Source organism: Podarcis raffonei, chromosome Z (genome assembly GCF_027172205.1).
Source record: "Podarcis raffonei isolate rPodRaf1 chromosome Z, rPodRaf1.pri, whole genome shotgun sequence".
NCBI lineage: Eukaryota > Metazoa > Chordata > Lepidosauria > Squamata > Lacertidae > Podarcis > Podarcis raffonei.
The window spans coordinates 33,458,883-33,473,611 of NC_070621.1; the positions used below are offsets into that span (position 1 = coordinate 33,458,883).

A 14,729-nucleotide genomic window follows, 5' to 3' on the forward strand; every position below is an offset into this window, starting at 1 on the left:
AGTGGTGGAGATGGAAGAAAGAGCAGTAACTCCTTTATTTTCTACTTTAATGTTTTCAAAGTATTTTTGTCTCTCAGCTGTAATCTTTGGACTTGTATTGAAACCCCCAGCTGAACCCTGGGTGCATTTTCAATGCCAATCTGAAGAGTCCACTCAAGTGGTGAGTAAATATTGAAAATATTAGCACACAGTATTTGCACCCTACAATAATTACATGGCAGCCTTGTGTATCTGCCTCAGTGCACCACAGTGCAAACCAATACAGTGTAAGTAAAGAATGTTGGGGAAGACCTGGGAGAGACCAGGGTTCAAATTCCCACTCTGAGGGAGCTCATTGGAGAACCAAGAGCCAGCCACCGTCTCTCAACCTAACTTTTTCTGGATATAACATGAGAGAAGAGGGAACCACGTATGCCATCTTCAGCTCTCTTGCATGTAGGCGACTGCGGGGGCTAGCAAAGGAGGACTGTCCACTCGGCCTCCCGTTTGCCAGCCCGCAGCAAACACATTTCTCTGGGTTTGTCGACAAGCCTGTGATCATGGTTTTGCTGAAAGGATGAAACCCGACTTGACAGAACGTTGGCGATGCCGGGAAGGGGCTGCCTCGCTCTGTCAATGCGTTTGACGGATGCTGTGAAGCCCCGCCCCGCAGGCATCTAATTGGTCCGCTTTCGCAAAGGGGAAGGGGTGCCCGGTCGGTTGAGTCGCGGGACATGACGTCAGAGGAGAGTGACGCCGCAGCACTTCAGAGAGGGCGGAAGAAGCCTTGGAGATGCCTCCGAAAGGGAAAAGCGGCGGCAAAGGGGGAAAGGGTAAGGGATGGGGGGCGCTGACTGGGGGTGGGATGGGGTGAATGGGATGAATTCCAGCTGCAACCAGAGAACCCAGGAGTCCTAGTTTCCTTCTCCCCAGCCAGGTGCTGACAACAGGGACACCAGGAATCCTGATTTGTCTTCTCTGCCTTACTCTCCCAGAAGGGACAGTACAGCCTAAGAGTCTCTGCTTGCCCCCCAGCCCCAGCTTCTCTGGAAGGACATGCCTAACCCTGCACATCTTAATCCGGCCTGAAGCAGATTTAAGCACCAGGATGACGTGCAGAGATCTCCGAGACATGTGGTTTTCCACACGTACCTGGCATGCCCTAATAGGTTTCCAGCCCCTTGACTCACAAAGAGACCGGTTTGTATGCTGGGACCAGCATATCCCAGATCAAGGATATATAATCCTGTGGCCCTCTAGATGCTCCCAACTCCCATCGGCCCCAGTCAGCCAGCAGGGTCAGTAATGGTGTCCATTGTACTGCATTTGGAGAGGCATGAGCCCTCCTCCCCAGCTGCAGATGGTACAGAACAGCGGTTCGGATACACATAAGTCACGACAAAGTGAGGGGATACTTTTTATCAGGACCAACCAGTGTCACAAAACAGGGAGCAATTTTTCATATTCTCTCTGGTACAGTATGCTTCTTCCGGCAGAGTGTCAAGCAAAACAGGAACGGGGAAAGAAAAAAGCTTTCATTGTGATTAAGTTCCCAGTGCTGTGATTGTGCGCTTTCACATCCTGCCTGGGTTCAAGTAGGGTGAGCAGCCTTTGCCTTATAGCAGCTTAAGTCTAGCATGCTTCTGTGCATTACTGTGAGACTGGCAACCTGGAGTTTGGCTGCACAGGGTGCACACACAGCCGAGCACAGGGTGTGGGCTTGGCACTATGGAAGGAAGGTGTCATAGCGTACTCAGGGTGTCTCACCGATGCCTCTGACCTTGTGTGTTTTCATAGGTGGAGCATCCTCTGGCAGTGATGCTGCAGATAAGAAAGCCCAGGGCCCCAAAGGAGGTGGCAGCAGTGTGAAGGTGGGTGTTTTGTGTCATTTCACCTTGGATGATGTCCCTGGGGTGCAATTTTAGACAAGAAAGAGACAAGAATGTATGTACAGTGTAATTCATCTAAACTGGGGAGGGTGACTTGCTTCCTGATCTCTAGCCGCTCAACACAGCTAGCTTGACAACAGTCTGCACAAGGAGGGTGGGGGTTCTATGGCCCTCCAGATGTTGTTGGACTACTGCTGGCTGATGGGAGTTGGAGTTCAACACCTCTCCCCTACACTAATGACTCAATGCTATGGGATGCACAACTACGTTTCCAAGCACAATTCAAAGTATTGGTGTTGACCTTTAAAGCCCTAAACGGCCTCGGCCCAGTATACCTGAAGGAGCGTCTCCACCCCCATTGTTCTGCCCAGATGCTGAGGTTCAGCGCTGAGGGCCTTCTGGCGGTTCCCGAGAAGCAAAGCTCCAGGGAACCAAGCAGAGGGCCTTCTCGGTAGTGGCGCCCGCCCTGTGGAACACCCTCCCACCAGATGTCAAAGAGATAAACAACTACCTGATATTCAGAAGACATATGAAGGCAGCCCTGTTCAGGGAAGTTTTTAATGTGTGACATCTTAGTGTATTTTTGGTCTTTGTGGAAGCCGCCCAGAGTGGCTGGAGAGACCCAGCCAGATGGGCGGGGTACAAATAATAAATTAATCTTATAAATTATTACAGTGAGATGGGGTACTGTAAACCACATTAAATTACAGTCAAATGCCAGAGCTGTTGTTGGTTGCATTACCTCTTGAGGAATAATAATAATAATAATACATAATTCATAATAATTTATTATTTATATTCCACCCATCTGACTGGGTTACCTCTTCTGCCAGAGTGGTGTATGCTTGTCTAATATGCATTCTGCTTTTTTTTAGGTGAGGCATATTCTATGTGAGAAGCATAGCAGATGCCTGGAGGCATTGGAAAAACTCAAGGCTGGGGTGCGCTTCAGTGAAGTAGCCTCTCAGTACAGCGAGGACAAAGCCAGACAAGGGGTATGTGCCTCTTTCTGTTTTGCGCTGACAGACCACCTTGTTGCTGTGGTTGCCAGCTTTTCCTTTGCTGCCCTGAGGACATGAGAGAAAGAGGCAGCCAAGGTGCCATAGTCTTGCTTTTGCTACTTCCCTGCTTGTTCTGCTGTACGATTTGGAAACACTGAGCTGGTTGAGATCTGGATTTAAAAGACTAGAGTGAAGCTTAGCTGCAGCAGAAACACAGAGGCGGAGCCAAATGAAATCTGTGTGTGCAGCACTTTGCAGAAGTAAAATGAGTTTTAAAAAAGACAGGTCTCTGGCCTCAAGAGCTTTCAGTGGAAATCCGAACAGAAGAGGACACAGGAGGTGAGGAGGCTTGGAAAGGTGAGAGTGAAAGGGAATGAAGAACGAACTTAAGCAAAATGTTGACGATATCTTAGCAACCTGGCCTACAGGAAAAGCAAATTAGGCTTGTCAGGAGCACATGCAGAAAGCAAGCAAGGTATAGCATATTGGAGAGGGAACTGAGATCCAGCTGTAAGGGCTTGTGCCTTTTAGAGTAAGGAAGGGCAGAAGAGAGGTTGGGTCTCCTGGTTGATCACTGGAAGATGTACAGGAGACTGGTGAGGGCTTCTCACTCTCACTTCTGTTATAGCAGCCACTTCAACAACTTCCTTCCTCCCTTTCTAAATTAGACTGTTAGAATCTCTGATGTGTAGTAACTCAGATGTGGATTTATATGTGTACAAAAAGGTCAGCACAATGTGGGGGCTCATGGGGAGCAGTAGCCCCGTCCCCACAGCTACCCTGGCTCTGGTTGGTGGCCCTGAAGTTCTGCTAAAAACTAAATGAACTGAAATCTGCCCAACAGCCCTGCTATAGGGCTTTAACAGTCTCCCATTGATCTTCTTTTCCAGGGAGATCTGGGCTGGATGAGCAGAGGCTCTATGGTGGGGCCCTTCCAAGATGCAGCCTTCGCCTTGCCTGTCAGCAGTATGGACAAGCCCGTGTACACAGACCCTCCTGTGAAAACCAAGTTTGGCTATCACATCATAATGGTTGAAGGGCGTAAATAAAAAAAATGTTTCTCTGTGATGCTAGGAATTTATTCCCTTTCATTTAAACCCTTGGTATGCTTGTGTGAGAAATAGAAGGTTGATTTCCACACACCCTCCCTAGGTGTGTCAAGGCTGGTGTGTGTACACCATGGTGGGGTGAGAAACCGTGTGTGTATTGGGAATCAAAACTGAAACATTGAGGGTGGGTAGTGTAGAAAGGAGGCACCCAAGGAAGGACATGATAGACCTTAATGAAATTATACATGGTGTAGAGAAAGTGCATCATTCCCTCCTTCTTGGTTTAGCCTTTAATTTGGCCTTTAGTTTAGACAGCTTTCAAATTCATGGCCAATAAGGTTGTAAGTGCAATTAGCCACTGAGGTTAGGCTCTGTATGTACCAGACATTTAAAGCACCCTCCTACCCCCAAAGAATCTTGGTAACTGCAGTTTGTGAAGTGCACTGGAAATTGTAGCCCTGCAAGTGGCTAAACTACAGTTCCCAGGATTCTTTGGGGGGATTCATGTGCTTTAAATGTAGGGTGTGTATGTAGTCTTGATATTCAGTCCCTTCAGAATCAGAAGCAGCATGGCTCTGAATATCTCTGTTTGTGGGGAGCACCAGCAGGAGAGGGCTGTTACCTTCATGCCTTGCTTGTGGATTTCTGAAGAAACATCTCACTGGTCACGATGGGAAACAAGGAGCTTGGCTAGATATGGACCATTACTCTGATCCAGCAGGGCTCTTCTACGTGTTTTGTTCTTCCTGGGTAGGTGGCAGCAACAGCAGCAATTCTTTAAAGCTGGCCTAACTGACGGTAAAAAAGGGCTATGTTTTATTTTTATTGTTTTGCAGCAAACATGACAAGCAGCCTTCAGGGCACCTCAGGAGGGGTCCCAGATGGGATAAATGGGGCCTAAGGGGCTAGCCCCCTGTAACTCTTTGAGGGTATTGAAGGGGAACGACCTGCGGTCATCCATTAATGATTCAATATCAAGTCCAAAAACTTTTAAGTTAGGGAGTAAAACCTAGGATCTCAAGCATGCAAAGAAAGCCTTCACTCTAGCACTGTGGGTGTCACTTACTTCCCCCCAAACCCCACCCTTCCAAAATGCTAAAGACTGTTTCTGCATGGTTCCCAGGCATGCAGTTTATATGGCTAAAATTGCTTAGTTTCAGTAACAAAGCTGCATCATATGCCCTTAGACCAGGGTTGAGGAACCTTTTACAGCCCAAGGACCACATTCTCTTCTGGGGGCCAGATGTCAGTGGTAGGCAGGGCCAGAAAGAAATGTGGGTAGAATAATGGATTATAATTTTACCTTTGTTCAGTAGGCCAGTTACTGCACACAGGCAAGCCCCTTTCTATCCATGCTGGCTAGCAAAAAGAATGATCAGAGTTTATAGCCAGGCACAACACCCTATCTTTTCCTTTGTGTTGTTAGATTTAAACAAATGTCAAACATAATTTGAGAGTGCAGAGCAGAGCCAGGGAAGTGTTTGACACAGGTGTGCTGTGGTCTGGGAACAGTCCAGAGGGCTGGGGCTTCATTTGGTCACCAGGCTTGAGAAATCCCTCCCTGCTTTAGACCATTGTCCGAACTTTATTTTAGCGACCGCAACAACTCTTACAAGCCTTGCTATAAGAGCTCTTACAAACTAGGTTTCCATTCAGTTCCATTATCTCTCCACACTGACAATCACCTCTCCCCTTCCGTCCAAACATAAAACCCAAAATGGGTTAATTACACCACAACGGCCAGGTTTATCTCCAGAGAGGGGTCCACTTTTCAGCATCTTTATTTGAAAGCTCATCCCATGTAGTTCTAAGAGATGTACTTCTAAGTAAGAAGTCTAAGTCTTGGGCAGTCTTAGCTACATAGCCAAGGAAGGAAATGCTTTATCGCTTACATGCTGAAACTCAATGTCCAGACTAGTTTTCCAAAATGTGAATAATAATAATAATAATAATAATAATAATAATAATAATAATAATTTATTATTTGTACCCTGCCCATCTGGCTGGGTTTCCCCAGCCACTCTGGGCGGCTTCCAACAAAGATGAAAAATACACTAAAATGTCACATATTAAAAACGTCCCTGAACAGGGCTGCCTTCAGATGTCTTCTGAATGTCAGGTAGATGTTTATCGCTTTGACATCTGATGGGAGGGCGTTCCACAGGGCGGGCGCCACTACCGAAAAGGCCCTCTGCCTGGTTCCCTGTAACTTGGCCACTCGCAGTGAGGGAACCGCCAGAAGGCCGTCGGAGCTGGACCTCAGTGTCCGGGCAGAACGATGGGGGAGGAGACGCTCCTTCAGATATACTGGAAGTACATTGCAGTTGTTTTCACAGGGTTGTGCAAGGCTTCACATAAATGCATGGTGGTGATCCCAGCACCTTCATGAAGAACCTGGGAAGAAGGGCCAGGGCAGGCCTAATTAATAGATACAAATGGTTCTGCAGGACAAAAGCACATCAGTGTGCACCGATAGATGCAGGTGCCAGTTGTACAAATTAGTTTCTCGGTTCAGGGTTGAATGCCTGAGTGTGCCTCTGTTATGCAGACATCTGAGAACCACAGGAACTGTCCTAAGTGATTCTCAAGTTGAGGAAGGAGCTCTTCCTCCTTCTGATAGATGGATTCTGAATTTGTGGCTTATACATAGACAAGCAAAGACAATGCTTTTAAAACAGATTTGAAGCTGCACATGCAATAAAGGAAAGCAAATGCTTCCAGTTAGAACATACTAGAAATGTGCATTGCAAAAGATCATGTCCTTTACAGAAGTAACTTGCATATAGGAGTTCACCATGGATAGGCCCCACAACCACTGCATTTTTGTACAAATCGCTCAGTTGTGCTTGTCCAAGTGACCTTCCTGATCAGTTGTGTTTCATTGTTTTAGTGGGCTGTAGAGAGAAACTTGGCATCTGTAAAGTGTGTCTGTATAGTTTTGGTATGGAAAAATAACGACATATTAAAATTAAGTGTATCTACATATATGTATGTCCACAAAACACCCAAACCCCTATGTGTAAATAGCAAGTGCAATACAGTAGTACCTCGGTTAAGTACTTAATTCGTTCCGGAGGTCTGTACTTAACCTGAAACTGTTCTTAACCTGAAGCACCACTTTAGCTAATGGGGCCTCCCGCTGCTGCCGCGCCGCCGGAGCATGATTTCTGTTCTTATCCTGAAGCAAAGTTCTTAACCTGAAGCACTATTTCTGGGTTAGTGGAGACTGTAACCTGAAGCGTATGTAACCTGAAGGGTATGTAACCCGAGATATCACTGTATAACTCTGTCAAAATGGTAACAAAGTATCCAGATGTGCCTTTTTACAGAGATGCTTTCACTTCACCTTGTTTTCTCAATGAATCCACCAATTTATTGGTGAAATATCTCATTTACCAGTAAAACCTGAGCTGAAATGCTACGGATGGCAAGAAGTTGTTGATAAAACATTTCCCAATAGACTGGCGATAAACTTCTTGCCACCTCTCTGTAAAACCAGTCTGGCAAGTATCTGTTAAAAGCAGACCTGTCAAAAGAGCATATTCTGTGTATGAATAAAGGTAGGGGTGACAATGGATTCAAGAACCAAGGCATTTGCCTTGCCTAAAGAATGGCTCAGGCTGGCCAGGAAAAGACAATCAGCAAGCATCATCAGGTATCCTGGCAGACAAGACAGTCATAATACTATCAAATCCCTGTTTCAGGCCACCTCTTTCTGTGACGTTTGTATTATGATTTGGGATGGTTTGACTAAGGAGTTGGGCAATTTCTAAAGATTTTAAAAGTTGATACACACCTTTTTTTCTGGGTCCCCTCAGCACCTAGCAAAGGGGTGGGGTGGGGACTCTGTTGCAAGAGAAAAATAAAGATCTGCCTTGCTTTCCTTTAACTGGTTTCTGCCTCTACCCTTTATTCTGTGGCCGACAACGGACTTAAGGAATATGAGCTCCCTTGGTGATAAGTTGGGTTGTAAAAGCCAACCTCCCTTTCCCCCCACATTTTAAATGCTACTTAGACTAATAGAGCTGGAAGGGATGCTGAGGCTCATCTAGACTAACTCTCTGCAATGAAGGAATCCCTATGGCAGATGGTCAGGCTGTACCTAGAAATCGGTGTGGGAAGGGAAGCCAGAAAGAAATGGCGAGGTATTGGAATAACACTTGTACTGTAGTTTAATAGTGAATTTTGGGACACAATGGAGCGGTAAAAGATTTGGATTATTATAAAAGATGCAGGAGGAAATGATTAACAATAGGACCCACAAAGGAGAGGAGGGAAGTCCAGGAGATTCTTTGGAATTTTGTTTCTATGTTGTATGTTGGGTATGTGACTGTAAAATTTGGAAACGGGTAAAAGGTGGATCCAGCAGATTTTAAACGGATCCTAATGAATTCATATGATTTTTTCATTCAAATTAAATAAAACTGCCATGATACTGTAGACCATGTCTTAGTCTGTAGGCAGCATCAAAGAAATCATGCATCTACTGTTTTGTAGGGCCGCAATGGTGCAAAAACATGGTTAAAAAACATGGATCCTCATGATTTTTGCACTAGATCAGCCCAAAGTCACCATCAGATCAAACATCATGACCATGGGCACAGCCTACACCACAAGAATCATGGATCCACAGCTTCCTGGTGAAACCGTGGCCCTAAAACGTGGTTTTGAAGCACGGATCCTCATGGATCCTCACACTTTATGCATTGGACCACCCCAAACTCACCATCAAATTACATATCATGCTCATGGGCATAACCTGCACCACAAAAAGCTAGGATCCACGGCTTCCTGAACATATCATGGCCCAAAAACGTGGTTCTGAAGCACGGATCCTCATGCTTTTTGTCTCTACTTTCCAGGGACACTCCTGGATTTACAGAAGCCATTCTGCTTTCTGTTTTGATCCCGGAAAGTCCCGCTTTTCCTTAGGACGACCCTATTTTCATTGGAGAAATGTTGGAGGGTGTGGTATGATGTCCCTGTTTTCATCAGAGAAACGTGAGAGAATGGAGTCATGAGATCCTGGAGCCAAGAAGATCAAGTAACTATGCAACCTTTAGAAGGCAGCTGAAGGCAGCCCTGTATAGTGAGGTGCGTAATGTTTTCTTATGTTTTTACGTATGTTGGAAGCCGCCCAGAGTGTCTCTGGCAGCCTTAGTCAGATGGCTGGGGTATAAATAATAATAATAATAATAATAATAATAATAATAATAATAATAATAATTATTTATATCATTAATATTATAATATTATTATCAAATATTATTATTGTTATAAGAATTTTAAGGCCGTACATATATAAAATAAATGTTCATAAATGTACCAAGCGCACACACACACCAACCACATGTCGGAGGGGCACAGAAAAAGTCCTGAAACCATTTTGTCCCTCCCAAATTTACCTGTTCCAAACAGCACATTGAAATGATGGTTAATGATAAAGGCTTGATGTTGTTGGAGTTTGCTAAGGCCAATGCTAGCTTGGAAGATTTGATTTCTACCCTTACAGAATTTAGGCTTGCATGTGAAAACTTACAAAGCCAAAAGGGATATATTCTCTGGTAATTCTGATATAGAATCTGGTGAGGATTCTAGTGTTGCTTCTATAGTCCTGGGTTGGGGAATCTGTGGCCCTCTGGATCTGGATCTTGTTCTACTCCCAATTCATCATGCTTCATGGAAAGCGATTCACAAATGAAATTAATTAATAAATAATAGCACCCACCCCAGACCATTGGCTCTGCTGGCTGGGGCTGACGGGGGTTTCTAGTCTTAACATCTGGATGCTGCAGGTTCCCTGTCTGTGCTGGGTGATCTGTATCTCTCCAGATATTACTGCACCAAAAACCCCAGCAGCTCCTTTTGGACTTACTTGCTTGGTTGCATTAAGGGAATTGTCTTTTGTCAGTTGATTTTGAGTGATCCATCCAATATCTGTGTAAAGAAGGTTTCTATGGCTGACATGCCCTTTAAATGAAGGACTTCATTAGCTTTCGGATGATCTCTTCTAGTGCTTTGCAGTGGCCGAGGAATTGAGAACCGTGGCCGGCAACCAAGCCAAGAGGCTGAAGAGCAGCTGCAGCAACATAGAGGCAGCAGTGGAAGAAGTTGGAAAGCAGGAGGAAAACAGGCATGAAACAAAACGGTTCAAGATCAGTGAGGACAGGGTGAAGAGGTTCCCCAAAAGGAAGGTTGTGCTGCTGATGGCATATTCAGGGAAAGGCTATCATGGGGTACACATAATAGGCAGAATTTGTGGTCCTGGTCTAATGATGGGTGAGAACAGTGAACAGACCCTCCGTAGTTCTACACTTGAGGGCTTCAGCAGCAAAATGGATTTCAAAAATGTGTATTTTCAGCTGTGTTGCAGGTGTTGCTAAATTGATTGTGGACATTTCCTCCCACTTCTGGGGAGCCAGGGTGGCTCAGCAATGCAACTGGTTGTCTACAGTGCAGGCAAGCTCCTCTTTCTCCTTCACGGAGCCGCCATCCCTCCAGGCGATGAGAGTCTGAGTCCAACCCTGGCAGGCATGTCCAAAGTCTGTTTTTGGGGGCCTAGGGCCTAATCTGGCCCGTTGGTCGGTTGAATCCAGCTCCTGTGGCAGTTTATTTCGTGGGGTAAAATCCTAAAAAACCCTCAGCTTCAACCCTGAAAAAAACTCCACTACTTCAATCCTAAAAAAAGGTCAACAATTTTGGTTGGCACCTGGTCGGCCCTCACGGCCCTTCACTTCATCAAATCTGGCCCTCTTTGAAAAAAGTTTGGGATCTAAGGTTCTGCACTTTGGCAGGAGAACCAGCTGCACCAATATAAGATGAGGGACACTGGTTTGCTGGCAGGGAAAAGGATCTAGGGATCTTAGTGGACCACAAGCTTAACATGAGTCAACCTGAGAGTGATGCAGCAGCAAAAAATGCTAATGCTACTTCAGGCTGCAACAACAAAAGTATCCAGATCAATGGAAGACAATAACACAATGAAATTCAAAACAGTAACAATTTATTGTGCATTTATTCAAAATCCATTAAAAAATATTTATTTTTATTCCATTTTCTTGCAGTTCTTTTTCTTCTCGACACGTGGAGTTACATAGGGAGTAGATCATATATCCTAAGGAATGGAAAACCCCAAAATTCCGTGAGATCTTTTGAGGCAAAATAATGTTAACAACTTTTGGATCTCTCTCTGTCCCCTGCCCTGTCCTGTCTTTTGCAAAACAAAGGTGTCAACCCTGTGCCCAGACAGCAAGACACTCCTACCTCGGCCTCCCTGAGGTGCTCCAAAGGAAATAAGAGCAAGGCATAAGGCACCAGCTGGGCTGCAGGAGTTGCCAGAAGGAGGCCTACAAAATGCCACCCAACCATCTTAGGGACTCCACTCTGCATCTGTGTAGGGCTCCATCTGCCAGAGCCTGTCTTCTGAGACAGGGGAAAGTCCCTCACTCACCGAGGGTTTGACACCCCTTGGCTCCCCTCCCCTGGTTCCCTGGCCTCTTCTCCCTCTGACTGCTCCTCCTTGTCCCCCCTCCACCCCCTGGGTTCTGAGACGTCTTCCCTTCCTGGTTCTCCAGCTGCTTCCTCCCACCATTCCTCTGTGCCCAACCAGTCCATGACATCGTTCCACCCCTTGGCCTCTGAGCCCACAAGGCAGCTTCCCCCTACCTGATCTGGTCCCACAGACACTGCTGCCCCCATGAAAAGATGGAGAAGGAGGTCTTGCTGGCATCATTCTGTCACCTGCAAGAGAAAAAAGGTAAGAAGGACGCCAGGAGTGCCTGCTTCTATCACAGATGAAACAGGGCATCTCTAACTACAGATGGGCTTTTGAGAAAGTCTTACCTGCTGAGTGCATTTGGATGTTCGCTTCTCTCTGGTGTCCAGTGGAGCCCGAGGTCTGCACTACCTATAAATCTTCAATGATGATGTCATCTGGATGGAAGACAATGAGAAGAGAATGAAAATGAAAATCAGATTTTCCCACAGGCCTTTAGTCAAAGGTCGCTGTCTCCAAGGTGTGGGGCTTACCTTCTTTCGGCTTCAGGCGGAAACAAGCCAGGTCCGGCCGAACTACTGTCATCTGCAGAGGAAAGAAAAATCGGGGTCAGATGGGAGCAAGAGAGCACAGAAGCAGCACCAAGTCAGGAAGGACAGGTTTACCTCTGTCTTGAGCCCAATCCTTGTTCCAGAGGACCTCCCTGGGCCCTGCAGCCTCCTGGGCAGAGGTGGAAGGGCAGCAGCAGGAAAGGAGGCAGGAAAAGCCTCTGGCCTCGTCCTGGCCCCCAGGGGCACACCCTGCACCATCTGAGGTACGTACTCTGAGGTTGGGGTATTTCCGGGCAATGGCCAGCAGCAAAGAGATGCTGCTGGCCGCTAGTTCTTGAGCCTCCCCACTTTCCCCCAGGGCGTATCCTCAGAGGTCCTGCAGGAGGAAAGAGCGTCTCAGAGTCAGGGGCCAGTCTGGGCCAAAGCGGCCCCCACTGCCCCCACCACGAAGTCCCTGGCACTTCTGGACCATGAGGGTTTGGACCAAACTAGGGGCCAAACAGGCTCTGTGCCCCAGAAATGGGGCAGTCCATTGGGTAAGGGATGGGGGGACGACAACCCTAAAACCACCCCTGATGCTATCGGGACACTTACACTGAGAAGGTGGAGGAGGGTGCCAGGGTTGGGGGCTTCCATAAGGAGATTGCCCAGCAGAAGCCTGAAGTGCCTCTTCAGTTCCTGCAGAAAAGAGAGAAGAGAGTTTGAATGCTGGGTTGGATTCTGCAAGTGTGTGACGAAGAAGAAGAAAGAGCCTGTGAAGGGAAGTCAAAACAAAGGACATACTTCTCTCTCCTCCTCCTCCTCCTTGGCCCCTTTCAGCATGGCCTCCAACGTCCTGTGCAGGATGGCACTGATCATATCGCAGCTGAATTTGGGCCTCATCGTGCTGCAAAGATGAAAGGGAGAGAGTTAGAGTCTCCCTTGCCCCTTTCTCCCTCCCGCCTGCTCTTTCCCCCTGGAGTTCTGCCCCCCACCCACAACCCCGTCCACACCAAAGACCCCACTCACCTGAGCTGGAGGAGGGCCTCCAAGGCAAGGGCCAGGGTCAGGGGCCGATCCCTGAAGTGCTCCAAGGGCCCCAAGATGTCCTGGAAGAGAACAGAGGAGGAAAATCAGCTCCGACCCCAAACACCAGGCTTAGCTTTGCAGGGGAATGGCAACCCCATGGCCTAAGCCGGCAGGGTCCTCTTCCCCGCAGATGCACAACCCCTTCCCTCCACACCCCCCATCACTCACCAGAATGGCTTGGGCCATCTCCTGCCTGGAGCACTTCAGGGATCGGAGCCCCCTGAGCTCAGCTGCCTGGCAGCTCTGGATGACCCCCAGGAGGTAGAGCTGTTCATCCTCCAGCAGCTGAAATGCAAAAGTCAGGCTGTCAGTTCCTCGTGAGGGGAGGGCTTCTTGGCATCTGGGACTGCAGAGTGGGGGGCAAAGAGCCAGGGGGGCAGCGGGGGGCAGGTCTGAGTGATCCAGTCCCTGCTCTTGTTTTCTCCAATACTCACCCCTGGGGCTGGGATGCGGAACCGCAGCAGAACTGCAAACAGCAGGCACCATACCTGTTGTGACATGGGGTTTGTGATTTCAGCTCTCTTGACATAATATGCTGGAGACAGTTCTGTAGTAACACTTCTTTATTAAAGCAAACAAGACTGAGAACTGAGGAGGGGAGAGCTACATTTATAGGGACAGGGAACTAGCTAGAAAGGATACATTTTGGAGGGAACAATATCAGGCAATCACAGTCCTGCCTTTTGGAGGAAACCAATAAGACAGAGGATCCAAATACAGCAGCTTAAATGAACCAATAGTAGCTGTACCCTCTGGAACCAAAAGGCAGTTACTTTACCCTAATGCAAATACAGACAATAATAATACAGATATAAAATCCTTTGACTCAATACACAACAATACCCCCCTCCGACTGTACCCCAAATCAACACCTTCACTTCTGCAAATTTCCCCACAAAATACATCCTGACACAGTCCTTTCCTTTTTCTATTCCAAAGGCTCCCATAAATAAGGGTAGAACATTTGCCCTAATGAAGGCTGAGTCTTTCGCTTGCAAGGCGCTCAACCAATCCGGCATGCATTTGATCTGTTCTTGAAGATGAACCATATCTTGGTACAATATATAGTCATACATTCTCCTCTCGGCTCTAATAATAATGTTCCAGTGGTGACATTAACAGTGCTGCTAAGGGCATTTTTGTGATTTTAGTAGTGCAACTCATGATTTTTGTGGTGCAGGCTGTGCCCCTGGTTATGATGTGTGATTTGATGGTGAATTTGGGGTGGCTCAATGCAAAAAGTGTGAGGATCCATGAGGATCCGTGCTTCAGAACCATGTTTTTAGGCCATGGAGTTGCCAGGAAGCTGTGGATCTGATTTTTTTGTGATGCAGGCTGTGCCCCTGGCTATGATGTGTGATTTGATGGTGCATTTGGGGTGGCCCAATGCAAAAAGCTTGAGGATACATGAGGTTCCTGCTTCAGAACCACCTTTTTGGGCCACAGGAAGCCGTGTATCCATGATTTTTGTGGTGCAGGCTGTGCCCCTGGCTATGATGTGTGCTTTGACTGTGAGTTTGGGCTAGTGCAAAAATCATGAGGATCCGTGTTTTTTAACCATGTTTTTGCGCCATTACAGTACCACGAAACAGTGGATGTGTGATTTTTTTGGTTCTGCCTACAGACAAATACGTGGTGTAGAGTATCATGGTGTTTTTATTTTGTTTCAATATGAAAATCATATGAATTCATGAAGA

General features: G+C 46.9%; 1 protein-coding gene across 1 annotated transcript; it reads left to right on the forward strand.

Moving 5' to 3' along the window:
- Window positions 1-685: 685 nt before the first annotated feature.
- PIN4 (peptidylprolyl cis/trans isomerase, NIMA-interacting 4) lies at window positions 686-3,937 on the forward strand. The gene is made up of 4 exons (XM_053373224.1): window positions 686-812; window positions 1,777-1,850; window positions 2,744-2,863; window positions 3,760-3,937. Exons 1-4 carry the CDS (start codon window positions 773-775, stop codon window positions 3,916-3,918), a joined length of 393 nt encoding a protein of 130 aa, XP_053229199.1. The 5' UTR covers window positions 686-772; the 3' UTR covers window positions 3,919-3,937.
- Window positions 3,938-14,729: the final 10,792 nt, after the last annotated feature.